Source organism: Nymphalis io, chromosome 6 (assembly GCF_905147045.1).
Source record: "Nymphalis io chromosome 6, ilAglIoxx1.1, whole genome shotgun sequence".
Classification (NCBI taxonomy): Eukaryota; Metazoa; Arthropoda; class Insecta; order Lepidoptera; family Nymphalidae; genus Nymphalis; species Nymphalis io.
Genome location: NC_065893.1, coordinates 4593797 through 4620668, shown reverse-complemented (window position 1 = coordinate 4620668; position 26872 = coordinate 4593797). Strand labels below are relative to the sequence as shown.

Sequence of the window (26872 nt, the reverse complement as noted above, 5' to 3'; positions counted from 1 at the left end):
AATTAAGATGGCAGTAGTCATTATTATACAAATAGAAAGAGATAATTAAAAAAAAAACACATAAACAGTCACACACATCATATTGGTTATTCAAAATAACGTCTACACAAAAAATATCTAGAACTATTATAATCTATGACTATTATATACATAATGTACACAAATTCAACTACTTCCATCTAATTACAGAAAGTTACGAGTTCATTAAAAAAACGCTGCTTATGTTACAATCGGTAATTTTTGAAACTGTTGAAAGAAATACGTAATTGAAATGCTTAATTAACGGGTGCATACTTGAAAAAAAAAAACTTTCGTATCAATGAGACCGACAAAGGTTTATTATAAATTACCAAAAATTTTTATGTATATAAAATAAACTAAATAATTTGGAAAATTTATTTTTAACTAAAAAAATATTTTTTATACAATGCCCTTTTTTAAATAAATTTAATTTACTAATAATATAATTTAATATTTAAATTATATTGTAATAATTTGTGTAGGCCGCTACCGTATAACAATAGTGTCAATTAAAATGAAATTTCGCATACCGTTCATATTTCAAATTTATTTTTATTAAATGCATATTTAAATATATAAACGTTGAGATCTAATAATAATTACATAATTAAATAGAGAAAGAGTTAAAGAGGAGACAAATTGAAAATCTCATGGCATATTCTTCATGCTTAAATTATATAATTTATTAATATGAAATTTTTTTACAAAAATTAATTAAGAAGAACATAAGACACAATGAAATTAATATAAAAATAAAAGAGAGATTTAGTTTAATTGCAATTAAGATTTTCAATCTATAAAACAAACTAAAAGGAATTGGAAGTATTTCAATTCACACATTTTCATAATTTTACTTATTTAATAGGAATGAAATATAAAAAAATTAAAAAAAATAAATTATTGAATCATTATTCAATAATGGGCATCGGGCACTGTCGAAAAATTTTTCAAAAAAAAAAGATGTAATTTATTTATTAATCACGCACAAATTTTACTATCCAACTTGCAATTTGAGACTAATTTCATCATATTAATTGACTATATTCTTAGTTCAGTCATTTCTATTAAGCAATAAAAAAAATAATGAAATACAAAACAATTTCACATTAAAATTCCGTATGTATTACCTACTAGCACTACGTCATATATGTATTCGTCTCGTATAATTTAAGATATATAATAATATTATAATTTACAATACACGGTCTAACATATTCCTTTACGAGTTTCGATGACATCAAGCCCGCCAGCGTTCGGATATTTGGCTAAAATATATATTTTACCATATGCGTTGTATTAGTCGCTTATATTTTTCATTTTAATATAGATTAGTTTGGTTTATATTATTTTTTCACGGTAAATTTTGTTAACACATTTTAAGGGTTGTTAATTTCAAGTGATAAGTTGATGGTGTAACTAATTAAATAAATAACATTACACGAACAGTAATTGCTCAAGAAAAAAAAATGTGTTTTTTTTTTTTTTATATAAGTCGAAATTCTTAAACGGAATTATATAAATAATTTTGAAACTGAAAATTTTAGTTGTCTTTTATCCCTTCAATTCTTTCAGCTTTCAGTACTCACGCGGCGGACCCGAATGAACTTTAATAACACTATATCGTTTGGTAGTGTAATAGTACACTACATTTCGCCTACAATAACGAATGTCTCTAAAACTGTTTTTGACTACAGTATTAAATTAAAATTTATTTATTTAGATATGCTTTCTGCTGCAAGCTCGCTTTCATAAATATATTTAGTTAAAAGATTATTGTAAACGATGTCTACTTCCGTCAATTTGTTTCATTGAAATTATTATAAGAAGAATAAAGAAATTGCTTCTGTTTTTGCAGATTTATTGAAGATAAGAAACATTTCGTATCGAAATAATTTCAAATATATAAATTAAATAATTTCAATTAATCCATATATTTTAAGTCATAATAGTTATCTATATTACTGGAATTAAAAAAATATATATATATAAAATTCAAATAATTTTAAAAAGCCCGATACATTGACTGTTTTGGGTGAAATTATTAGAATTATTTTTCACGGATTGTTTTAGATAAATGTTTTAAAATGTCACTCCCCCCCCCCTTCCAACGTTATGTTATAGAAACATAACACTGCATGGTATTCACAAATCACTCGACCACAACTTGAAAATTATATAAATCAGTAATCGTGGTTTATGTTTTTCGTTCAACATTTAATTATAACTAAAACTGTCCTTTAGTTAAATTAAGAACACGAACAACGTTCCGTTTCAATCGATTTCATGTTATTTCTGGAATAATTTTGATACAATTCGAACGTTTAATTTAAACCTGATTATCTTCGTTTCCCGAGTTGGCGATGACTTTGTTCGCCAATCGGTACAGAGGGTTCTTCCCCTTGATGGGGAAGGGATGTGCTTCAGTGTTGAACACCCACTCGTCCAGGTGCAGCAACGAGTCGTCCGAGAACAGTAGATATAAGTACTGGAAAATACACGGTTCAAATTAAAATCAGCCATACACGATATAATAAGGGACTTGTTTTTTTAAACTATTTAAACTAATTTAACATTTTATTTTATATCAAATTAGATTTATATGGACTAAGTCAAGGCAGTTTTACAAATGAAAACGTACAGTTAGGAGCTGACATTCATAGTAAATTAAGTTTCGAGGTATAGATGATGAAATACGGTGAAATAGAAAGAACAGTAGGACGACGCCAGCGTGTCGTACGAGGCGACCGTGCGAGTGGTGCCGGCACCTTGAGCGTCTCGGCGAGGAAGAAGCTCTGCTGCACGTCGTCCCCCTGCGGCGCCGCGTGGTACACGTTGGCCAGCCCCGTGTAGCCGCCCTCCACGCGGCAGTGCTTCTCCAGCGCCTGCGGTCAGAGCCGACTGTAGCTCACATGCATTGTGATGGATTACATCCGCATATAAAATGTCTTGAAGGATATTTAAACATATAAATCTATTCAAAATTAAAGCGGAAATCAGTACGTTATTATGTCTGTAAATTATAAGGTATGCTTACGGTCGTGGGCCGTTTGACTAGACGGTATAGAAAAATAAATTATTGTAGATAGTAATTGTGTTTATAAGATCGTTGACAATGTTTAGAAGCAACGACATCATCTCCCGTCTGTACCTGCACCGCCTCCCAGCCCCAGTCGCGATATTTCTGCTCCTTGGTGAGACGCCACATGATGAAGTAGCTCTCGAAGGTCTCGGGCCGCAGCAGGTACATCTTCTCGTTGCTCTTCATCGCTCTCGCCTCCACTGCGCCAGAGAATCTACAATACGAAATATTAGCATATTATGATAAAATATTATGATATAACACCCGTTGTGTTTTGTTTTGTGTAAAAACACATATTAAAAAAAAAAACAAAACAGACTTTCTCTACTGTGAAAGTTCGACTACTGAGAGAATGCGTCCCTAACCTATATTACACTAAAAGTACACGTAATAATACACAAGTAACGGAACATTTAAAAATTATAACATTTATTTGAAATTAACGGCCTTACTTATAATCGTTGCTTAGCGGCTGATTTTCCGAAATTATTCATTTGACATTCGAAAGAAGAAGACACGGCATTGTTCCACTAATCGTTTATATGTAAACGGTAACAGTATTTTCAATGTAAGTTCCTCGCCACTCTCAAAGTAATACCGTCCATTAAATCTTTGAGCTGTAAGGAACGTTTTCTCTCAGCGACCTGGACGCCAATTCATTGTAAGAAATGTCAACTATCGCTTACATAGCCAATGCGCCACCAACCTTGGGAACTAAGATGTTATGTCCCTTGTGCCTGTAATTACACTGACTCACTCACCCTTCAAACCGGAACACAACAATATCAAGTACTGCTGTTTTGCGGTAAAATATCTGATGAGTGGGTGGTACTGGTGGTTGTGGTGGTGGTTTATTGCAATCGAATCGAAACGCAATCGTTGCGATTGATCCGTTTTCTTATTCTTTAAAGTAATTATCTACTATTAGCATAAAATTTAACAATTAATTTTAATTTTTACTATATATGTTAACATCGCATCGGTTCGGTTCCGATACGAATAAATATAGTATAGTCTAGTCTGTAGTTATAATACAGAAACTACGAAAACAGTTCACACTTCACTACTAGAACAGCTGACGTTAATAGATTTGTTTTATAATCCGATAGTTCCAAGGCCGCTTGGAAGAAAGTAACAAAGAGCATACCGGAAGGCCTCGGGCCCCAGCTTGGTCTCCGAGCGGTCGTAGCTCTCGTGGCACGTGTGGGTCAGCTTGCGCGCCACGTCCATGTAGCGCTCCGACAGCGAGTTCTGCAGCGTCGTCGACGCCAGCGCGAACATGCCGCCTGACAACGCAAAGTCAAAGATCTTTATTTTATTTTTATTTTTTTTTATATTCGCCGGGAGGGCAAATGACTCTACTCCACTTGATGGTGAGTCGTAGTAGAGTCCAAACGCGACGACGGCCAGTACAGACGGGAAGAATGTTCTGTACTAGCCGTCCCCGCCTTGCCGGCCCGCAAGATGCCTCTTCACGCCTCGTTTGAAGGAATCCGGGTTGTAAGAGGACGGGAACACGTGAGAAATTAATATGGACGCGTTACGCTTACTTATCGATTGTCATAAATCTACCTCCGGTTCGGAAATTAATATCTAAGATCTGAGACGAACCGGCGAAAGACATTCGGAGGGTTTTTTATATCGTATTTTTTACAATTATACGTTACTTAAATGTAACGTTTTCCAAACAAACGTTATCGTTTAGCGTACATTTATTCAGTATAGTTTGGATCTATTTGGACACTATCTTTTTAATAATCATCAAATTAATCCATCATTTTGTCTGTTATATTATCATATAGTTGAACTAAATTCATAGTTTACCGGCAAAGCACGATAGGTGGTCCATCTTCTCTTCGAATATCCTGCCGTATTTGACCTCGGCGAGGTAGGCGAGCCCCGAGGGCGATATCCGGAGCATCTTGTCGAGGGCGGCCTGCATCGCCTCGTCGAACATCACGCGCGCCTGCTCGTCCTCGTTGTTGGAGACCATCCACGCCTTCAACAGATACTCGTAGAACGAGTCGCCCAGAGCGCCGAGAGAGGTGTGCCCTGAAATATTGAGAGTAACATTTGTTAGGGATATATGTTAAAAATCCAATATTATAAAGAGCGTGCAATAAGATCAGTACATCTTCCAAAAGGATTTTATTTATTTAAGTGAAACGTTTCACTTAAACGTTACACAGACGAAGCTTATATAGCTAAAAAGTACTTTCGATGGGAGTCTCAGGTATGACATCAATGTAACTTGTTAAGCTAAACGGTAACGGTAATAGCTCGTGAGTTTCCATTGCTGGGTTAAAGTCTACACTCGTATTAAGGTTTGAACCTCATTCCGCCAGGCCGGTCTCCTGCGGTATGTGAGAATTTCTTCCTATATAAATAACAAAGGTCCTTCAAAGCAGGGATATAATTCATCATTATAACCAGTCAGAGTTGAAACCAAACCTGTTAGTTTAATTTTCTTATTCCGCGCGTACTGTTCAATCAATAAGCCTATAGTTTAAGCGGCGACAATTATTTAAAAATATATATTTAAAAAAAATTGCTCAAGTTACAGACCACCAGACCAATGGTGCAATTATCTAATATTCATGTATTAGTGTTACTTTGTACTCATATTTTATGACCACCATTTTATGCGGTCGCTGTTTAGACTACTAGTGTTTTTCACTTGCGATTTCTCATCCCATCACCATCACAAAACTACCTCTAACCCAATAGGCACAATATTGCATTAGCATTGAGACTTCGAATAGAGTGAAACACATACTTTGACCCCATTGTCCTGTTCGCGGGTTGATGTAGTTCGGATAGAGCCCTTCCGGCTTCTGCATGTTGTGAAGCACTTCGCGGATGCGATCCACTTTCTGTCTGTAAACTAAATATTAAACTTATTAGTAACAATTTAATATACGGTCTCACTAGATGTCATTACGTGATGATCTTAAAGGTACGAAAAACTAGTATTACCACAAAGCAAATTAAGTTAAAAAAACCTTTCTTTTCGTATTTATTGTTAAAAACCCAATACTAAATGAGTTAAGTACGATCAATTAAAAAAAACATGAGGTAATAATATTTAATTAAATAGTGTGAAATATTAGCCTAGCCTTTAAATTTTTGTAATTTAAAATATATAATATATATATATTTGTATATAATCTTATAACCGAGTTTGCAAAAAACTTTATTATATGGTACGATGATATTGATTGTAATGTAATTATTTAAATATTTGCTTACCATCCTTTCCAGTGACGTCACTTAAATAAGTGAACTCCATGTGGAGAGTACCCACTTCAGATAAAATACTATTTGCTCCCGCCCAGTGGTATTGTCGATTTGCCTGTAACATATAATTTAAACGTACATAGGTGTTTATTTATTAAGATTTACCTCTACGATTTTTCACTTGAAACATATTATATATATATCTATTGCATGGTTAAACCACTGAAAAGATTTTGATGAAACTTGGTATGAAGTAAGCTTGAACCCCGAGGCAAGATATAGGGTTATTTTTTTCCTAATACCCATCCCCCTAACAAAACAAATAATAAATATTTTTACATGGCAGAAAGTCAGCTGAGAAATTATTGATTTATAAATTTTAAAAACATATGCTTTACTTATAAACGTCGTTTAACGAGTTAGTTAAACGCGAATTTATCTCTTTGTGTCGTCATTGATTTGAAATTCGATATACTGCATTGTTTGATTAATTACTCCTTAACAACATTTATAGTTAAAGCCGATATTAATCGACATCTAATAATGATAAATTTCACTAAAATAAATCCAAGATTTGCAAGTTGATTTTGTAAGTTGTGGAAGGACCAACATCCGAATGAACAAACAATAATTATAACTTTAATAATAATATCCTGGGGCACTATTCAGACACGGCCATCTGATCCCAAACTAAGCAGAGCTTGTGCTATGGAAACCAGACAACTGATATATACTACATATACTACTTTTCTTTTGTAAACACATACTTATATAGATAATTACACTCAGACTCAGGACAAACAAACATGTTCATGCACACAAATGTCTGTCCTGGGTGGGAATCGAACCCACAACCTTCGGCGTGAAAAGCAAGTATCTACCAGCCTCGCCAGCCGGCTCGTCAATAAGATTAACTTATGGTTTAAAGTAGTTAAGATTTGTTTAAAATTAGATATTACATATATATTTAGATTCGAAATATTTTTTTATCTATTTCGCATGTCTTTTATAAAAATGTTTATATGATAAAACAAAATCGACATAACTTTATATTACCTTTATAAGCCATTTATGTTGCCTACTTTTTAAATTAAGTGAGTTCAGTAATCTAATTCGACAGAGCTAGAAATATTGCTGTATTTTTCTCGCGTGTTTACTGCATCAAAATTAATTCAATGGGTAGCTAAGATTAAAAGTTCTCTGGAAGAGATGGCTAATTGATTGATTGGATAATTTGTTATGTACATACCTATTCCATGTATATACTATTTTTTGTTAGTTAAAACTTGAGAGCAATAGCGGATAAATTGCAAGTCTTATAGACTATTCATATTATTTAAGAAAACGTACAAATCAAAATTACCGTATTAAATAATAATAAAAGTAGAATAAGTATTTACATCTGTATTCATAAATTCAAGCCTGACAGCTGAATAAAAAATGCCACTTCTACAAGTAAATACATTTGTAACTCGTACTGCTTACGGATTTTGGACTTCTTAAACATAAGAAGTCCAAAATCATATAATATAGCCTAAGATCTTTATTAAATTCTGAATCGGATACATAAAATAAACATTCCCGTATAGAACATTCTTAAAAAATTTCGTTCGCATCAAATTTAATTATCCCGTAAATCTTGTAATTTATATGTCTAAGTTTCATCGGTATCGGTTCAGTGGTTCGATGACATAACGAATAGACAAGAGTAACTTTCGTCTATATAAGAATAATAATCATTAACGAATATTTTGTATAATGTAATCTAATGGCCACATAGTCTTTTGAATATCGGATATCTGAGTTTATTGTTATCGATCGACTCTTCAATTGATAAGTCCAATGTAAGTATATATTATAATTGGGAGATCGTTAAACGTCTGATGGACGATTGTCAAGAACTGTAACGAGGGCCTCCATTGAATACAGAGTATTAACGTAAAATATCCTACAGTATACTTATTCTTATTGTTTTCTACTTGAAGTTTACTTTTGTCCGTATTAAAGTATTTCTTTATTGCTACGATCTATTCGAACTGTCTGAGAAATCATATTTCATCGTAAATGGTTCAATGTTAATTAAGAGTCTAACAATAGATTATAGATATTCATACCAATAACGATAATTATATAAAATTAACAAGAAAGTAGCGCTACTAGTCTAGTAGAACGTCGCTAATTTCTTGATTTACGACGCTTTTCATAAAAAAATAAGTCGCTGTTGACATGACAATGCAGCGTGACAGTTTTGACCATGCAGACACGGCTCTTGATGTTTCTTATGGCACTAGTACCACTATTGATAATGTCTGCCACATGAGGAAATAATTATAAATTGCTGGCCAGCATGCGTGCCATTTAGTTCTGTTATTGTCATCAATAAATAATTATCATAATTTTTCATGATTAATCTTTCATATAGTATTGTTGTATAATATTTAATTTAAATTATTATTACTCGATACGTTACATCTTCCTAATGTCAATGCTATCGGCGATAAGATTCGAATTAACGTGTTTATAGATAAAATTCATACACAAAATTGTATTAATTCCAACATTGATTGGGCAGCGTATAGAAAACTCGGTCAAGTCTTTACGTCACGAATACCGCAATGCTTGAAGACAAAAGTCTTCAACGAGTGCGTCTTACCAGTTATGACCTACGGAGCCGAGACGTGGACACTGACAGTGCGTTTGATCCACCATTTTAAGGTCGCTCAGCGAGCTATGGAGAGGGCTATGCTCGGAGTTTCTCTGAAGGATCGAATCCCAAATGTGGTGATCCGACAAAGAACCAAGGTTATCGACATAGCCCAAAGGATTAGTAAGCTGAAGTGGCAGTGGGCTGGACACATATGTCGCAGAACCGACGACCGTTGGAGTAGACGCGTTCTGGAGTGGAGACCACGCCTTGGCAAACGTAGCGTAGGACGCCCTCCAGCTAGGTGGAGTGACGATATACGTTAGGTGGCTGGCAGCGGTTGGAGATTAGGAGCTGAAAATCGAGCTCAGTGGCGTGCTATTGGAGAGACCTATGTCCAGCAGTGGACGCGAAAAGGGTGATGATGATGATGATGATGATGATGATTGGTATGAAATATGCGCAAATTATATACCAAAAGGCTACGCCATCTTTAGTTAATTTAATATTTCAATTACATATTCTCTCATACAAGAACATCCTTATGTGAAAAAGTTTCCGTGAGGTAAATACATGTATACAAAGCATATTTAAATTTTTTATACTATACAACTAAACAATAGTGTATTTATAATCTCTACAATAGCAACTACCATTGAGACCCGAATAAAAAAACATTGAATGAGCACCGTGGTAAAGTACTTAATATGATAATACTTATTTGAATTTACTTCCAAAGTATTTTGAAGCAATTAAATTTATACAAAGATTGCACGGAAGCCTTAATTGCTTCCAAGTTATCGCAAACCTGAAGAGACCGGTATATGCCAATCAAAACTTTATATTCAAACGGTTGGTAAGTTGGATGCGGTCGCCGCTTTGCTCATACGACGAATTAATTTCGTAACCAATCCTTTATTGATAAGAATAAGGTATGAAGGGTCGGTGGGCTAATGAGAGCATCGTATCGGGAATGATAACGAGCGAGTCTGCGGTGTCGGCAGGCTTTGATGTGATAACGAACTGCCAGCGGTTTGCAATGAGCATCGGATTTCGATTTGGAAACGATTTAATTAAAAATACAGAGCTTGACAAAAAGATAAAAGAAAAATCGTTATTATATTGTTTATCTTTATTTAAGAATTGTTTTGCCTCTTAATTTTATCTTAACTTTGGAGTTTACATGGCTATGACAGTTTCATCAAAGGCCAATTTAAATATACGAGAGTCAGATATTTTATATAAGGAAATAAATAATCAAAAAAAAGTAAACTCCACCTTTAAGAGGGAACTATTAAAAATTTTAAGGTCAAGAAAAGAAAAGACGCCAAAACTCTCCAATAATGTAGGATTCCAAGTTTCAAAAAAATGTCTTTGAGAGTAAAGACAAATAACTAAAATATACGCAACAATAGTCGTTGTTCCGCCAATAAACGTACCAACATTTATCGTATGTATACGTAGCAGAATAAAACACTTTGAGGCCACTGATATTTTCACGTACTTTTTAATGTTTAACTTGAGGGTCAGTACAGTAACGGGGTCTGTTAAAAGAAAAGGCTCATGTTAGGGAGAATACTTCGACTTTTATTCAGCTGGGCTGATATTGCTGTATTTATTTAAAAAAGTGTGTCCTAAAAGATAATATTTTCATTCAATTACACTACACCGGAGACCCTAGAATCAATATGTTAATACGCTAACAGTTAAAATTGCCATATATATATATTGCTGGGCAAAGACCTCCTGATTTCTTAAGAAGAAGGTTTAGAATTAATTCCACCATCAATTGTGCCACCCGCGGGAAGATCTATGTTTTTTCTCGGCTATGATTATGATAGGAGAAGTTTCAAACTCATCATTCGAAATTCGTTCGATCAATATAATATAGCAAATAAAATTCTAACAATTTTTTGTATTGTATTTCTTTTCCGTAAAGCGTAAAATGAATTGTCCACTCAAATCGAGCTCGAGAGTTCTGAGATGTAACATCTTGACCCTCGCTAGAGTCTCACCTTACACTGGCATATAACCAAGCTTCCACCTTGACACGTCATCGATCACGTTGCATATCTATGGATAGTAACTATATACACGAGACTTAATAAAACCTTTCAACTTCTTTGTACTTTCTACAAATTGCGTTATTTAAAGTGAGTTTATTATTTTTAAATTGATTTTGGCTTTAAGTGTAATATTTGTGAATGAGATAGTGGCTTTATTATCATTGCATATAGCATCGTAATAAAGAGTCTCGTTTAATGTAACTACTGACTTGTGTTAAGCCCACAGCGAGCTGATAGGAGACTCGGTACATTGTTTCGTTATATTTATTCATCAGATTACTTTCATATTTAGCGATGATGTGGTCCTATCTTAATAATTATAATATATAGGAATAAGTATTAGGTACACATCGATAATTATTATTGCTAAAAAATGCATACAACGAAAATAATAGCCCTATCTTATGTATCTATCTAAAAAGATATTAATTACATAGATTAACGATTAATTCAGTGTTTTTATCTTTAGAGCTCAATTAACTTTTGTGATACCTATCAATATAATATAACTTATACCGCGTACATTTAATTAACAACGGTTTTTTTCACTTTTCGTATCCATCGGCGTTCCATAAATACGGGTTAATTAAAAATTAACAGTTCAGTATCTAATTTTTATAAAAATATTAGCCATTGTACTATAAAACATGCTTTCTTTCTACATATATGTGACAATTTTCGTAATTTTCGTAGAATATATGTTTGCTTATGGAAACATTTTAGTAAAATCAAGATGCATAATTATATTAATAAAATTCGATACAGTTAACATATAAGAATTTTTTTATCCCTGGAAACGTATCCCGCTTCTCAGAGATTTAGCAAAACCAATATTTTTTATAAATTAATAAAAATAAAAGCAATGACGTTTAAAACTTTTGGTTTTATGTGTCAGAGGATATATTAAGTCGGTTACTTTATTTACTTTTTAAAAGATCCAAGAGCGGATGCATCTGTATTGGAAACTATTGAATAAAGACAGCGAGCGAGTTGAATTACTTAACCGGAAACCTATCAGGTCTTGAGATAATTCTACATACAGCTTATAACTCGGATTTCTGTTCGAGACGTAGACTATTCCTTTTTGTTCGACAAACTTTAGTATAATTATAGAACACCTCATTATATACAGATTTTACATAACTTTACAAATTCCACGTCTATTTAAATGTATGAATTCGTGCGAAAACCTCGGCTTGAGTCGATTTAATTGTAGTAGAATTATAAGATTTTCAACTGTAAATTTTGACAATAGTATATAACCCTTCTTGGGTTTAACCGAATAATAGGAGACTTAGATGAACTAAAAAAACTTTACGAATAGTTTACTAAATATATATAAAAAATCTTTATTAAAATCGTTTTTGTACATCCATTCATAGATACACTGGCACCCTGAACTAGTAAGACCCGTATCTTAGTGGCCAGTGCCGTACCACACAGTGATTACAGTGCACAATAAATTACTATGTATGCGTGTAGACTTATTAAAAAAGTTAATATAAAAGTAGTAATAGAAAAAAAACAAAAGAGAAAGAAAGAACAAATAAATGGGATAAGGGCAGTTCTAAGATATAAATGAATATAAGTTACATCAGGTGCCAATAAACTTACCTTATTAGATGGATTAATGAGGGCGTATGGGAGACCTGTAGGCGTGTCGAAGGCTGGCAGCAAAGCGTCCGCAACTTCTGCTGCCTTATCGCGGAACAACGAGTCTCCTGTCAGCGCGTAACAGGAGAGCAGACCACCCACGAAGCGGATCGTCGTTTCGAAGACTGACAGGTCAGAGTCCTGGAATAGTAAATCGATTTTACATATGAACACGACCTGCTACATGGCATTAGAGACCACGATAGTAATATTACAATCCAGAAAAAGGCTATTCTATTTATTAAACGCGGTTAAATTATATGTATATTAACATACAGCGTAAAAAATATTATACAAAGTTTACAAGTTTACATAAAACTGTAAAACGTTAATGGTCTGTGGCACACGAGTAGCTTTAGGGCAATTAGCACGACACAGAATAAAAACATCTATTCGAATATCGTAATGTGTTCTAATACAATGGGATAGAGTTCCAAATTCCCTGCAATTAATTTTTTTAATAGTGCCCTGGAGTACAGCTCGGCGACTATTTGATTCGTGGCGCCAGTTACACGGACTCTATTCTTTATTTATCCAGTTGTATTTTAAGCGTTCGTGTACTGTTATTAGCCAACGTATCGTATTTGGTAAGTACATTAGTGTGGCCTCGTAAAGAATGTTTTTATATAAAGAACGAACAGAGTTATGAAAATAGTAACGAGCAAAACTTACAAATATTTAGTTACACTTAATAAAATAAAAAGAAAAACAATCACAAACGTTTATCGTTTAAGTTTTAGTTTGTAATCTTCTTAATATGCAATCATAATTAATACGTAACATATTCAAATAGAAAACATTTTATCTCAATTAATACAACCTGCTCATCACATAGTCTAGCATGGCAGTGTTCCGATGAGAGAGCCACTGTATCAGGCACAACGGACCTAATGTCTAAGTTCTAAATGTTTGAAGCGGTTACTTTTTCTTACCACGCCAATGTCTATTGGCGGTGGTGACCACCTACCATCTGTTGGCCTATTAAGGCCTATAAAAATTAATTAAGATATAATTTTTAATTTCTTCAGTAGGTACCAACGTGTTGTGTGTGTAATGCTAAGAATGCTTTGTTGTTATCATAACGCTTGTATATATTAATGTTTTTAAACAACAAAACAAACAAGAAATCATTGTATTCGTAACATACAAACTCAACAGACAAACAGCTCAGTATGTTTCTATTTGATGTAGGAAATATAAACTTACTTGTGTATTCAGTATATATATGTAATTTTTTTTTATTAAAATGAGTAGTTTATGATTTTCTTATAACAGAAATTAAGCACATGAAAATTCAGAGGTGCCTAAAGCCTTCACGTAAACTCATTAGTTATAAAGTATTTATTTTAAATTTTATGGCAAAAAATTATAAAAATATTTTCCTTACGATTTCGTTGATGTGAAAATGTTCAGCTATCCAGTCTCTCCCCTCTCTGAACTCGTCGATGAGGCCCATGATGTAGAGTGTGTCCATGCCGTCGACGATGGTAGCGCCGAGGTCCCCTCCGCCGAACACGCTCGTCAGGTGAGCGCGTTTCGACATCGGTTTCAGTTCGTTCTTGCCCCACGCGTACAGTTTGTAGTTGTTCCAAGCATGACGCATCATCTATAAAAGATAAACTATATTAGGCAATAATCAAATTAATTTCGGTTCAAGCCAACCGTATAAAAAACATTAGCTACAACAGATTAAATCTTAAAGAACACCGTATTCACTTTTAACTGTTTGGTTATCATTTTTAAAGTATAGCAGTTTGTTATTTAATATTAAATTAATATTGTACTTATTATAATTTACACCTAAACGTGAGATAGTACTATTAATGATTTAATTCGCAAATGAACTTTGCATTTATCACAATACTGTAATTATTGTGTATGAATTAAAATTAATCGCTTATTAAACAAGTTAAATACATACTATCTGTTATTTATTAAATGTTATTACTGTAAATAAATTGATGTAGCGATAAGTGAGAAATGTTTCTGCAAAATAGTTCATTATAAACTTACGTTCTTTAGACGTTATTTACAGTCAGCAAACGAAGTCAGTCATAATAACGTCAAGTCAGCTAGGAATATAAAACAAATATAATGTGTTTAATTTTAAACAAATTTTGTGCGTTTTTATTTAAACAAAAAAAAACAACAAGAATTTAAATGACTACAACAAAAAGCGTTACCAAGCTTATAATTAAAAACATTGATTTTTATAACTATTTAATAACTTTATTACTAAAAGTAAGAAATATTTAGGGCCTGTATTCTTTATATACCCTTTACTTTAAACCCTTAAAATAATCAAAAAATTTTGATATTTGCCAGTTCGTTCCATGTAATACTGTTACTGTTTGTGGATTTTTAATAAAAGTTGTTTGTGTAATGAGCAAGCAACTAACTATTCTACAGAATCCACATTTCACTCTTCAAAGGTGTTCAAAAAGAATTCTCTTTATAAAGCCAGCAAAGCCGTTGCCCGCAGCACAAGTTTTAATCTCGACGGCCCCCCAGAGCGACCGAACACTAATGAAAGGATATCGGACTTTCGTCGCTACCATTAATTATTATTAGGTTCCGCTAACTTTGCCGAGTGTCGCCAATGACTTGGAAAAACTGAAGACTTTACCAATTAACAGTTAAATAGAATGAGGAAGTAGAAAAGTGACATTTGCAAGAGCTCTACTTGGTTTAAAGAAACAAATTTTAATAGCATCAAATAATATATTTTGTTAATAATTTATTCCGTCATGGTAGTATGAGATGACCTACGATAGTTATCAGAATAACAAAACGGGAAAACCTGCTCAAGACCTCCTTTACCTCTAGGAAATATTCAGAAAATTATTATTTTATAAAATGGTCATAGATAAGATAAACGTTTTCAAAAAGTTTAACACGAGATAAGACATCTCGAGTTTATATTATTCGTAACAGTATTACGTATTACTATTATTACCTCAATAACTTTTTGCCGTTTTAGATTGGTCGTGTTATGGTCAGTGAGATCTTGGTTTATGACACTTGGAGTAGACGAGGTCCATCGCGCTGCACGAATCATTCTCTCTCTACGGTCCCCCTGACTTTCCAATTGGGCGAGTTGAAGCACAAGGAACATCGCTATCATGAACGATGTTCCCACGGTTAGCAGACGATATAATTTGCGCATGTTTAGCACCACGGGGGAACACTTATGAGATGTGTACTCCTTGAAAGTTTGAGTTGTTAAAATAAAACAATAGCACAGTCAAAAACCTTTTCGAACATATGATAAATTTAATTTATAATAAAATAAATAAATATTAACAATTATGGCTAAGTTTGAATATAAATATAATATATATATATAATTTAATCGACAATGCGCGACTAAGCGCGCGCGCGATTCCAACTTATCTGAGTGATATGACGTGCGTATGTGATGTTAACACGTTATCGCCCTGACCGTCAATCGATTTGTGATCTCAATTCTATATATAAGTCAATGACTTGTGTCAAAATATGATAAATCATATTTTTGTATTGTCTATTTAATAACATCATTAAGAAGCACCTCTAGGGGTATAAGACTACTCGATCATTGAAGCATTCCTTCAAATGATATATTGGGTTAAAATCATAAATCCGTAACAATAAATGGCATGGCATGTTTTGACAATGTCACAACAACAAAACAATGAGACTTTTGTATCATTAAAAATTTTCATGATTTTTTGATGCAAAAGAAATAGAAATCCATTGTATGTCATTCATATATTTTTTATTGTAGTTTTTTTAGAAGGAATAAGCTCCAAAACCTTCTCCTCAAAAAGGGAGAGGAGGCCTTAGCCCAGCAGTGGGTCATTCACAGGCTGTTACTGTAGTTTTTTTTTATATTTAATTACAAAAAATATATATAACTAGTATTTGCCTACGACTTCGCCCGCGTGTTAGAGGAGAGGGTCAGGTATTAGGTAAAAAAGGAGCATATGTCCGTCCTTGGGGTTCAAGCTTGCTTCATACCAAATGTTATCAAAATCGCTTTAGCCTTGAAACCGTAACAGAATGAGAGTGTTACTTCTGTATTTATAATATTATTATAAATATATATTATACCTTGATTTGTGACAGTGGCAGTATATTTTACTTTCTATGATCGATTGTACCTTTTTATATAATAGTTCCATCCATCATCTCATTTCATGTTATAAATAAGTCAATTATATTTTTTTAGGACTCAGACAAGAACTTACAATCTTATTGATATGGATGGATTCATATTTCCATTATAGAGCGTACATATGCGTAACATGTAATATATATTTTGAGACTGCCTCGTTGGTCTAGTACTTTGAATATAAGGCAACTGATCCCGACAACCTGGGTTCTATCCGGGGTTGGGCCAATCAAAATACTGTTCGTGTCAGATTACCATTTCATCGGATTATGACAGTGAGGGAATACAGAATGCAACTGTGTTTGCACTATAATGTAATGACTTAACCATATTTTTATATATTAAAAAGACTAGTAATATCAGTAGTAATATTTATATAAATCTCAAAGAACGCCTAACAACACATAAAGTTGATAACCTTCACCTAACACATTATTGATTAGCGTTTTTAATAACAAACACTTTTGTTACACAATAATGTCCAACATTCTATAGTCATATAATTAAATGTCTTTTCTCAAAGCTTTTTCTCAGAGAAGAATGAATGATTATTGTCTGAAAGACGTCTGACAACCCAAAGTAATTAAATAAATATCTATACTAATAAATGAGGAGACGCTTTTTTGTAATGCTTAACTGAAAAAAACTACTAAACAAATATACATTACATTTTGTATCAGAAGATGCACCGCATTTCCGGAGGAGATTTAAGTATATAATATAATAAGTAGCTGCGCTTCGTAGTTCCACCCACTTAATTTAGACAAACGTCGTGTCAAGCGTGAATTTGATGTTCTTTGGCATTATTTATGAACGCTGCTTAGCAAATGATTAGTTAAACAAAGATTTCGCTCTTTCTGTGGTTTCTATCCGTGTGTTTAACTATTACTTATAAGTAAGTACGTTAATCTCTTATGTAACGTATAAAAGTCATCGTTAGATAAATGAGAGAAAAAGCTGTACGCTGTACGTATCATTATTGTCAATATTATGACGTATCGAATCTACTAAGATGTTTGAGTTTTGTAAAGCTCTGAGAATGCATACACATCCACTAAAGATGAGTACAAAATATATATTTTTTTCCATTAATTTTTAATAGCGATTCCGATTTTTTTTAATTCTTCGAGGTAATTACATTGCCTGTTATAAAATAGCATCGACGATTACAAAATTATCAAATATCAGTTTTATCATTTCGAGATTATTAATTTATTTACTTAACATTATTATAATTTTGAACTATAAAGCCACCATGCCATGGTCTCATACGTTATTTGAAAATATACAAAACAATTATTATTAATATTTTATTCCATTCAGCAGGTTCAGCTGTGGCACGTCGCTGGGCCAACTAATCTTTCCTTTTTATTATATGGTAATTATACTAGTAATAGTCTCATGGCCTTTTTTTAATGCTGGAAAAACGCATTACGCTTTTTCCCCACGGAAACAGTGGGGCATATGTGGGGCTCGCCGGTGTTCAACCCGCGCCGAGACCGTCCTGAACTTCGGAATACCCACCAGCGGTACCCTTTCCGTCTTAACGAGGAGCGCCACTGGATCGCTTGCGCATGCCACCGTGAACCGTTTGGCTCTTAGCTAACATAGAATTTCATTTAGTTCTGTTTTAATTTTGTCTATGCAAAAGATAACATAATTATATGCTATAAAACTATAAGATTTATTTTATTAAAGTTTGCGTTTATAAAAATTTAACCCAATCGTTTAGTGAATATTGTTTTATAACTTGCCATAATCATATATCCTATTTAGTAGGTATCGTCGTTCCCCGACAACATAAACAAAACAAAAAGATACATATTTTTAATAAGTGTCGATGATTTTAAAATATCTAACATTATCTTTGTTTAGTGTAATAAGTCTAGTCCTATACATGCAAAATCTCCTTCGTTGCTATCCATAATTACACAGTTCGTATCAAAATCTACTTACAATTATTGTAATTAGTTTATTCTTATTATTATGATTATTTATAGATTCTTGTTAATTAAGTACATATAATTATATAAGTTGAAGGTAAAATAAAGTATTTAAAGTGATTTTAGGATTAATGTTTCTGGTGTTATTTTTTTTTGTAACATAGTTAAAAAATAATAATAATACAATACAATATACTCAACTAAATAAAACATTACAGTTTTTTTTAGCCTTTTGCCGTCCACTGCTGGACGAAAGCCTCCCCCATAGAACGCCAACCATCCCGAACATTACAGTTACCGTTCACTAATCACATATATATCAATAACTATAAATGTTATGAAATGTTGAATAAACGCTTCCTTTGTACTCAATCAACTGTTAGCGGTTGCTATAAATCTGGAGACAATCTCGAGGATAGCACGCGATAGTGAGGAATTAGCTGAGACCGGCGGAATGTGTCGGCTGGTAATTAATTGCGAGTGACGACGGCTAGTGCACTCTTACCCGCGTAAATCTGAGACTTTACCAGATTTACTGTTATGGCTCCTCCAGCCGCAAACTGCTATCCTCGAATCTTAACCCAGATATAAATAAAATCTTTTTCATGTGCTCTATTTGTAAGAAATTCATATTTATATAATGTATATATATTACAAGCGAGACCATTTTTTAAGAATTATTTATAATTTAATTTTTTATTTATAGATAACATAAAATACATAAAAACAATTATTGCGAAATAGTCAAGTGACAAAGATATAAACCAAGGGCGGTATCTGATTTTTTTTTAGAAGAAATAAACGTAATATTTTACAATAAAAAATCGCTCATAGGAAATATTATTAAAAATTCAAAAATAAAACCCTTTTTATTTTTGAATTCCTTTATAAATAAAATAATTATCTAACAAAAATATTAATATTGTGTAAAAAGTAACTTCACAAAATATGAATACGCTACGCTATCAATACGGAAAAACAATTGAGGCATGTAATCTTCGCTGTTGTAACAGCCCTGTTGTACAACGTCCTTCCTTGCACCTACTTCGTTACTCATCGCTCTTGCGGTTTCCTGAGGTATTGTAACTAGAAACTAAACTTCCTACTAACCAAACAACCACACCTTACTAATAATCCATACACATCGTATGGATTATCTGATTTTGGACTAACACATTTGGATAGTATTTCGGTATATAATGGTAAACTAAAATGTTATTTAGCAAATATAATTTCCTATTTGTTTATCTTTCTATTAAAACTTTATTAGTAACCTTTTCCTATACATCGTTCATAAATAATATGATTTCTTTCTGCAAATTAACGAGTATAGCTGATCCTCGTATTTATTTGTAAATATTTATAATGTATAGTATAAATATACATTTTAGCCAAAATAAATCACAAAAGAACAAAGCATATTGACAGTAGCAACGATAAATTCCTACGAAATGTGTCTCCTGTTATCCACTATAGTCTGGCGAAATATGGCTTAGGACAATGATCGTTCTACAAACCACCGACAAGTGCCGACCAGAGGTGTCAAATGGAAGCTGTCACTGATCGATTGCGACCAGTTCCGGATGCTCACATATTCCGTCTGAGACAACACATTTACTATCATATAACCTGAGTATATCAATGTGTATATATGTATGTACATATACCTAACAAGAGTTAAGGGACATTATCGCGTAACATTGACAACATAAAGCGGATAAGCTATCCGTTAAATAAAAGTAATTATGAGCAAAAAGATGGAGAAATGGACGAAGCGCAACAGCGATTATAAGATGGGGACGCTTCTCCATCTAGTTAACTTAATTCAGTAGAGATGTTTGTGAAGTCGAGATGTTTTATAATTTCAAGTCAAACGCTTGTAAGAATAAATATGATCGTTTAATATAACTTCACAGCAACTTTGATTACTAAATTGCGGCGGTGAATAATTAAGGATCAAAACGTATATGTATGTATGTTATTCATCATAAAAAACGCGTCGTATTACGAATTATACAATTACACATACGGGCCGCTCTAGTATAATTAGTTATTAAAAAAAAGTTTTTTTATTACCTACATTGTTATTTTTTTAAGTAATGCATCATCCGAGTGGCAGACATAGATGTGCCCAAAAAATTAGGCGATTATTGACTACAAGTGATACTAGTGCAATAATGTATATGCGACATAATGGAAACGGATCAATATATATTCTCAATCTTCAGCTAGAATTGTATCGAAAGACGCTTTGAGCTCACGACGATTTGTCATGATAAAGCAGTCCACTGGCCCGAAGGACGGAGCGCGTTTTACACTAATGGAAAATCTGCATAATGGGACATTCCCCTCCTGATTCGATTTGTTCGAGAAACGTTACTTTGGCCCGTTGTAGCCTCCTCTAATGGACCGATGCTATTCACTTAAGAAGACAGTTTTTGTGGACTTTTTACGGAGCGTACTAACTTTCTTTAAGGCTAAATTCACTCCCTTTTCGGAAAATAGACGGTCGATCGGCACCGCGACAAATATGGGTCCACCGTAAGCGATATCCAATATCGACGTACCCTTGAGCACAATCGTGTTTCACGTCTATTATCGTGGAGCGATCAAAGAGCTTTTTGAGACTAGTATTCCCCAAGCAGAACGTGATGCAAGAAAAATGACTTGTTCCTAAAACCATTTTAGTTTTTATTTGATTACTAATGGACTAATCGTTTTATTTAAACAAAAATGTTAATTTTGTAAATAGAAATTATTTTTGTCGTAAAAGCAATACAAACTTCAATTATAATTTAAAGAATAATTCGAATCGGATGAAGCTGTCTTTATTTAATATAATATATGTATGTGAGTATACTAAACAATATAAATGATTAAAACTGACTGGCAAAATATTAATTTCCGCGATGTACGAGCCTTGTATTATGACATGGACAATGCAATACAATTTTGTTGAGATTCGTCGGCCCTGGGGCGTATTTGAATAAATATTTTGATAGAATATCATCAAGGAAAATGCCATTTGTCATAATCAAGTTGACGTCGCGGCCGAGCCCGCCACACCTACTGTCCTGTGTACGTGTAGGTACGACGTACAGCCAAAACATATTAGCAACGGGAGACCTAAGTATTTGTTTTTATTCATTTATTATATGAGAGTAAATATTAGGTCCTCACATATGAAATTAGCGTTTTGTCGTAATGACCACTTTGAACTGGAATATCTCTTCTTTGGTTAAGAATTCCAAATTCAAATTTATAAATTCATTTAGTTGGTACATTTGAGTTTTGAAAACAATTCATGAAGTCATTCATTTGTTTTTTCCTCATTATTTTTTTCTTTGGCGTCGCTTATTACCGCACAATGGAAAACACGAAATATCGGTTTATTTACGAGTACGAGTTCTACCGTGGCACCAGTGCTGCAGAAACAGCTCGAAGGATTAATGATGTGTACGGCGCTGGTGTCGCAAAAGAAAGCACGGTACGTTTTTGTTTTTAACGTTTTCGTTCTGGAAATTTCGACCCTCAGAACGGATTTTAAATTGAATCATTGCTTGTGATGAAAAGTGGATACTGTACGATAATCGGAAGCGCTATCCTGCACTAAACGAAAATTGACTCAGAAAAAGTTACTTGTGAGTGTTTGGTGGACTAGCGCCGGTGTCGTTCACTACAGCTTTCTAAAATATGGCCAAACGATTATGGCAGATATATTGTCAGCAACTGCAAACCATGAAGGAAGAACTAGCTGCTAAACAACCGAGATTGGTCAATCGCTCTAGGCCACTGCTGCGTCAGGACAACGCAAGACCACACACTGCACAACAAACAACCACTAAGTTAGATGAGCTACAATTGGAATATCTGCGACATCCACCGTACTCCTCGGTCCTTGCTCCAACAGATTACCATTTTTTTCCGGAATTTGGACAACTTCTTACAAGGAAAAAAATTCAACTCCGATGCGGCAGTCCAAACCGTCTTCAAAGAGTTTATTGATTCTCGTCCCCATGGTTTTTTTAGTAAAGGGATCAAAGAACTACCTATGAGATGGCAAAAGTGCATAGATAACAACAGTGCATACTTTGATTATTTAAATATATTTCACAAAAAAAAAAAAACTTTATATTCCTCCCGTACAAAACGCCAATTTCATATGTAAGGACCTAATATATTTGCGTGCCTTTGAACGATAAATAACTTGTACCAGCTCTAATAACTAATAATTAGGTCATTATATATTTGTATATAATATGGTGTAGTGCAAATTAGTCAGACTAAATGCACGAATAGATGTCAAGGAATGTGAATATTGTGAAGTTAACCGCGAGTATATAATTGCGAACAAAGCTAATTGCAGCTAAATAAATATCTTATTTTGCAGCTCAATAATTTAAAAATAATAAAAAAACTTCGTATTATTGATAAACCATAATCCAAATGAAATTAAGGTTATAATTTAAAAAAAAATATTCAAATCAATAAATTAAATTGTGATGAACCCTCTGACGTATATAAGCCTATAGTACTATGCTATATAAACCCAGTTAGCAAGGGAGGTCACAGGTGCGAGAAAATAGTTACTCTAACACCAAAATTCGACACGAACTAAAGGAAAAGGTTACAAGATAAATTCGAGTTATGTAAGCTAATTCGTAAAAGCTTCGCAAGATTAACAGATAAGAAAATCATATTAACGATAGAAAACAATCTTGCGTTTTCACATCTATTCAAAAATACTATGGATTACAAAACTTTGAAGTATAATTCAATTGATACCATATGGGGTAAGACAATTAGTTCTGCTAGAAAGTTAGAAATAGTTTTAAAAGTTCATTTATTAACGAACAGCTATTACGGAAAAGTTATAACAATTAAGCCATAAGAAAAATATGCGTTCTAACGTACGATACGCGTCGTACGCGCGATAGATAACGTATCTCCGATAAGACTGCGATTTTGTATTGTTGTAATTTAACAGCGCTAGTAATAGTGGATTTAGAAATAAATATATATCTTTATCGGTAAAGGTCTTGTAACGCTCAATGAGGCTTTTCTTGGGTAAAAAGGATTGTTGTAAATATTTACATTTATAAACTTTTATATTAGAGTACAATTTTTTTTAAATAATTCCCGGATAATTTTCTAATTTTTGTATTATTTGTAAAATAAATAATTATCTTTATTTTACATGGAGAGTATAAAATATTATTTTAGTAACAATTAAATTTACCCCATGTTAGTATTAAGCCTAGATACATGAGCAGCCTGTAAATGTGCAACTGCTGCGCTAAGGCCTCTCCTTTTTGAGTAAAAAGTTAAGATACATACATAAATGCTATATTCATTAAAAAAAACTAATAAATCAAATACTCTTAGTCATGTTAATGTGTACTCGAATTAGCATCTTCAGAATGGATGGCAAATGCAACATAAAAATAATTATATATGGATCTATAGGTGAAACGTCGCCTAGTCTGTCTGTTCATTGTGTTCTTATTTAAGGCTTATGTTACTTAAAAATATTTTATCAATAAAAATATTGTTGGAGCTTGCAGCACTATTCTTATTAATAAAATATTTTCCATAATGGTCGTGCTTACATTTCTGGCTCACAATCGGAGAAAGTAACAAGCAATCCAATTGTTTAAGATATTCTTAAAATATAAAATAAAATCTAAATCCATCGACACTACACTCTGATGTAGTGTAGATTCTTAATCATATTGTAATTAAAAAATACACATAAATGTAAAAAGAACTACGATGAAAACAATTCAAAATCCATGTTGCTAAATCCAAACGGGTTTAGTAACTTGGATACTAAAGCAAACGCTTTAGTATCATTAATTTCGCAGTCCATAGCCAGCTATTTCTAATAGCCGGCGCTACAGAACGCTCATTTAAATTTATAAACGGTTGTATGTAAGCGCAGCCAATGAAACGGCCATTGAGGCTCCAACAGCGATGTATTTGTTAACGCAGGACGGAAGTTCGTGTAGGCGTGCATCGCAAACTACCTTGTTTCCGTAGGCGCCAGGCTCTCAATGAATGGATGGGACTGCATTGGTAACGATATATATTGGTTCTCTAAAGCCAATCGGCTCTGTTTACACACACGTAAAATTTATGTTGATTACGTAATATTTCAACCAGAAATAATCTTGTAGGATAATTGAATATCAAGAAAGTATTTTGAATATTATAAATTTTTTTAATACATATTAACTTTAATTGCAATGTAAAAATAAAATAGAAATTCCCAATTCCGAGTGAACTAGAACACTCTGAGTGCGTAAACAATTCACGGGGATCGACAGAGTTACGAGTTTAAGAATGGCTTACCATTCGTTGGCATTTATTGAATTCTGTACTATCCGATTCAGCACTGGATAATCTATATAAATTTAGTTCATGTTAAATTGTATTAAACTACACGATAAACTTTTAAAATACATAACAACATGAACAAAGGAAGAGTCATCTTGTCTAAAGTCGTTGAGTAAGCACATATTTATTATATTGTCCTATACTCCGAACTATACTGCTGCATTCGATTTTAAAATTTCGACTGAATGTTTACTGTCAACAAGCCTTACAGACTTACCGTTAAATCGTGTTTGAGAGATGAACAATAAACTTCTTTGCAAATGTTTACGACTGTGAACTCCAGGACTTCGAGCAAATATTATAGGCTCGTTAGGGAAAGAGATGTCAACATTGATAACTTTTTATTTGATTTTTATTAACTAACTTACAGCACGAGTAGTATATATAAGTATTGAACCTTTTTCCAAATATTCTTTTGATGAGTTTTTATTATTGGTATAATATTTATAGGTTTTTAAATTATTATGTAATAGAACGTATATGTACACGTATTATTGTTGCAACTATGTTCCATGTAGTTAAAAGATAATAATTTACACCTCAATCGCAATTTTATAGAGAAAAGTTTAATTAGGTACTCAATCAATAAGTTATTGCTTTGTCAATAGAAAAATTCTAATATATTACAAATTAGTAAAAACGAAGGATATATTATGAAATAAAATTCTTGCACATTTATTATTGCTTTCGATTAATATGTTATAGTTTTTTTACGTCGAGACAGTTTCATCTCTTGTGTAAACTTTCATTCGTAGTAATCCTTTGGATTTAAGACTTAAAGTCTTTTCGGCTCTTACTAAAGCCTGCATCCAAGAACTGCGACTTATATTGAGCCTCTTTTTGAGATTCTGAAAATCATGGTATAAACAGTGTTAATACTAACAACTAATGAAATCTGCAATATTTATTAACTGTAGTTAATAAAGACATAATAGTTATATTTATCGGAACAACTAATTTCGTCATTATTTTAACGACTCGACTGTGCGATTCATACAATGACAGTAATAATATGATATAAGCATTTTATATGCTCCTTCATGTATGTATATATGAGGAACTTATTATTAGGTTTGTCGACATCAAATATTGCCGGAAAATAAAATCCATAGGATTATAATTTTGATAAAATATATCGCATACAGCAACAATACGCCAATATATAGATAGACGTATACATTCAACTATATTACCCTTTGGCTTAGCAAAAATGTGCATACATTTTTATAAATGAAAAATTGTTAAAGATTATTTTTCTGCATTATATAAAAAAAGTCGTTAAATGACATTCATTTAATAAATATTTCAAACAACTTCACAATTGGACGATGTAAAACACAGAAAACAATCCCGCGTCTGAGTTCAAGCCAATTTCAAATTGATTAAATCAGTGTTAAAAACAAAAACTATTATATCTTAGGGAAAATAATTTATCTTTGAGAATAGTTTTTGGCAAATACAATGTTTAATGGAGCTGCAAATATCCTGTGACATGTAAAAGGCGTTTGGTAAACTTCAGATATTGCCAAAGAGAATGACTTGACCATTTTTATTTTACTCCATTTTCCTTATCCTTTTTTGCTTATTTCTGTGCAAAAATAAAGTTAACTTGAAACGTTTTAAATGAACGTTAGACCGGGGCATTAAAATACAACGTAATAACAAGGTAAGCAAATACCC

General features: G+C 32.9%; 2 protein-coding genes across 2 annotated transcripts in view; both read right to left on the bottom strand.

Moving 5' to 3' along the window:
• LOC126769261 (PH and SEC7 domain-containing protein) overlaps positions 1-26872 on the bottom strand; it is a 159877-nt gene that overhangs the window by 95376 nt on the left and 37629 nt on the right. The gene's annotated exons all lie outside the window — the stretch shown is intronic.
• The window catches only part of LOC126769269 (mannosyl-oligosaccharide alpha-1,2-mannosidase IA), a 65545-nt gene continuing 40142 nt past the window's right edge, over positions 1470-26872 (bottom strand). Inside the window, exons 2-10 of the mRNA XM_050487942.1 lie at positions 14088-14306; positions 12662-12841; positions 6350-6452; positions 5877-5984; positions 4925-5152; positions 4248-4386; positions 3170-3314; positions 2787-2903; positions 1470-2506 (exon numbers count right to left, since the gene is read on the bottom strand). Of these exons, the coding sequence (XP_050343899.1) occupies positions 2348-2506; positions 2787-2903; positions 3170-3314; positions 4248-4386; positions 4925-5152; positions 5877-5984; positions 6350-6452; positions 12662-12841; positions 14088-14306 (1398 nt within the window). The 3' untranslated portion in view covers positions 1470-2347. The remainder of the gene's footprint in view (positions 2507-2786; positions 2904-3169; positions 3315-4247; positions 4387-4924; positions 5153-5876; positions 5985-6349; positions 6453-12661; positions 12842-14087; positions 14307-26872) is intronic.